The following is a 3276-nucleotide window of genomic DNA, read 5'->3' as shown; positions in this document are numbered from 1 at the left end:
TTGTCTGATGGACCTAATAAGTGTTGTTGATTTTCAGTTTATTCATCTTTTGCTTGTTGTGATGACTTCTAAACTCTATGTTTTGGACCAGAACCAAAAAGTTTTTTTCCATTTGCTTAGAAATGTTTACATTTATCTTACAATATTTTGAACTTTTCAATGTAGATGTCTTGCACATCTCTTGTTCAGTCTGTTCCTAACTATTTTATGTTTTTGATGTTACTATAAATTTTTAAAATTCACTTCCAATTGTGTAATGCTGGTACACTGAAACACAATTATTTTTAAAATTTTTGTATCTTGACCTTGTAATTTGAGATCTTGATAAATTTACTTTTTACTTCTAGTAGTTAATTTGTACATTCCTTACAATTTTCTAAATATATAATCATGCCTTCCTTAATTAAAAAGTTTTAATTTTTCCCTTCCAACTTTCAAGTTTTTTGTCTCTCTCTGTTGACTTACTAAACTGACTAAGACATCCAGTACAATATTGAAGAAATATGCTGATAGGTGACATTTTTGTCTAATTTCTACTCTTAGGGGAAAAGCATCCAATAGTGCATCAGTATCAATAATGTTAGCTATAGGCTTTTTGTAGATCCCTTTTATTGCACTAAGTTCCTTCCCTAATTGCTAAGAATATCTTGTTTTTAAATCATGAAGAAATGTGGAATTTGTCAAATTATTCTTCTGCATCTTTTGAAATGATTTCATGATTTTTCTTCTTTATTCCCTTAAAATGGTGAGTTACAATGATTGATTTTGAATGTTAAACCAATCTTGCATCACTCATCATGTACAGGAATAAACCCCACTTACTCATCATGTACAGGCAGACCTCAGAGTTATTGCAGGTTCAGTTCCACACCATTGCAACAAAGTGAATACTGCAATAAAACAAGTCACATGAACTTTTTGGTTTCCCAGTGCACATAAAAATTATGTTTACATGATACTGTAGGCTATTAAGTGTGCAATAACTTTATGTCTAAAAAACAATATACATACCTTAGTTTAAAAAATGTTGGGTTGGCCAAAAAGTTCATTCAGTGTTTTCCGTAAGATCTTACTAAACCCAATACTTTATCACTAAAAATCTTAATCATCATCTGAACCTTCAGAGTTGTAGTAACATCAAAGATCACTGATCACAGATGATGATATCAAATATAATAATAATGAAAAAGTTTGAAATATTGCAAGAATTACTAAAGTGTGACACAGAGACACGAAATGAGCTAATGCTATTGGGAAAATGCAGGATTGCCAAAACCTTCAATTTGTAAAAAGAACAATATCTGTGAAGCACAATAAAGAAGCACAATAAAATGAAGTATGCCTCTATTATCTTTATATATCTATTATCTATCTATCTATCTATCTATCATCTATCTATATTGCTGTATTTAATTTCCTACTATTGTGGTAAGGATTTTTTTGGTATTCATGAAGAACACTAGCTTGTTATTTTCTGTTCTTGTAGTGCCTTTGTCAGATTTTGGAAACTGGCTTATTCGGACCTCATAAAGCAAATTAGGAGGGATTTTCCCTTCCTTCATCTTCTAAACAAGTTTTATGAGATTAATGTTATTTTCTTCTTAAATGTTTCACAGAATTCATCAACAAGAACTTGTGTTCTGGAAATTTTCTTTGTACTTTTATTATACATTCAATTTCTTTCATAAATGTAGTTATTATAATTTTCTATATCTTTTCATGTCAGTTTTGGCAATTTTTGTCATTCAAGGAATTAATCCATATCATCCAATTTGTCAGTTTCATTAACATAAAGTTATTCATAATATTCTTTGGGTATCATTTTAATGTGTGTAGGGTCTGCAATAATATCCCTACTTTCATTCCTGATACTTGTAATTTGTATTTGACCTTTTATTTATTCATTGATCTACAACAGAGTTTATCTATTTTATCAAACTTTTCAAAGAACCAGATTTTTTTGTTAATTTTTTCTACTGTTCGTGTTTTCTATTTTATTGATTTTTGCTATCTTTATTATTTTCTTTCTCCTACTTTGGGTTTAACTTTCCCTTCTTTTTTAGCTTCATAAGGTAAAAATTAAGATCAATAATTTTGAGCCTTTCTTTTATATAAAGAAGACCTGCTTTTTTTATATATTCAGATTTATACATTTCCTTTTAAGCACTGCTTTAGCTGCTTCCCACACATTTTGCTATATTGCATTTTCATTACATTTCAGGTGGATTTTTTTTCTTTTTTTTTTTTTTTTTACATGTACCAGTCATCTTTTATTGGATGTTAATTCTCAATTAGGATATGAAAAGATTTACACCATTGTGTTCCTCAAGGAAGGGTGCCAAGCAAAAAAGGTCATGGTCAGGAATGTAGAGTTGCACTCCACACTGGGCTCTCTTCAGTGGTACTTGCATAACCTCTCATGTTTGAGTTCCTTCTAAGAAAGACAATAGTTGAAAAGCATGTAAGTTGCCAGCACCATAGAAACCCCAGTGATGCTTCCTTTCTTCCATTGACATACTTGTAATAACCTCTTTGAAATGCTCCAACAATGCCTTTAGGGGTGAAATCCTACATTAATATCCAGCTCCCCTATTTTGACATCCATGAATTTCTTCTCCTTCACTGGTATCACTGACACCATGTTGGTGTCCTGTGTGTCTATTGCCCAGGTGTATTTATTTTATAATTCCCCTTGTAATTTATTCTTTGACTCTAGGGTCATTTACAAGTAGGCTGCTTAATTTTAAACCATTTGAGGATATTTCTAGATACTTTTTTGTTACTAATTTATAATTTAGTTCTATTGTGCTTGGAGAAAATTCTCTGTAATATTTAAATCTTTTGATATTTATTGAGATTTATTTTAAGGCCCAGCATATTATCTATCTTGCTTAAAGTTCCATGTGCACAAGAAAAGAATGAGTTTTCTGCAGTTGTGGGGTGAAGTGTTATAAAACGTTAATAGGGGCAAGTTAGTTGATAGTGTTTTCAGATCGCTAATTTTTTATTTAGTTGTTCTCTCACTTACTGAGAGAGGATGTTACTACATCCAACCAAGGTAAATGTCTTTTTTTGTCAATAATTCCTCTTTTCTTAAATTCTATTTTGTTTGATAATATTATAATCACTTAACTTCAGCTTTCCTATGCTTACCATTTACATTGTATATATTTTATATTCTTTTACTTTTGATATATATGCATCTTTATATTTAAGTGTGGCTCTTGAAGGCCACATAAAGTTGTGCCTTGCTTTCTCATCTAGTATAAATTATTG

General features: G+C 30.4%; 1 protein-coding gene across 1 annotated transcript; it reads right to left on the bottom strand.

Moving 5' to 3' along the window:
- Positions 1-2395: 2395 nt before the first annotated feature.
- Positions 2396-2641, bottom strand: LOC101275220 (ATP synthase subunit f, mitochondrial-like). Its single transcript, XM_012538111.1, is given in 3 exon segments — positions 2396-2424; positions 2529-2584; positions 2586-2641. Coding segments are annotated over 3 exon segments (141 nt in total).
- Positions 2642-3276: the final 635 nt, after the last annotated feature.

Source organism: Orcinus orca, chromosome X (genome assembly GCF_937001465.1).
Source record: "Orcinus orca chromosome X, mOrcOrc1.1, whole genome shotgun sequence".
In the NCBI taxonomy this organism is placed as follows: domain Eukaryota; kingdom Metazoa; phylum Chordata; class Mammalia; order Artiodactyla; family Delphinidae; genus Orcinus; species Orcinus orca.
The sequence above is the reverse complement of the archived record's forward strand: the minus strand, read 5'-3'. Positions and strand labels throughout refer to the sequence as shown.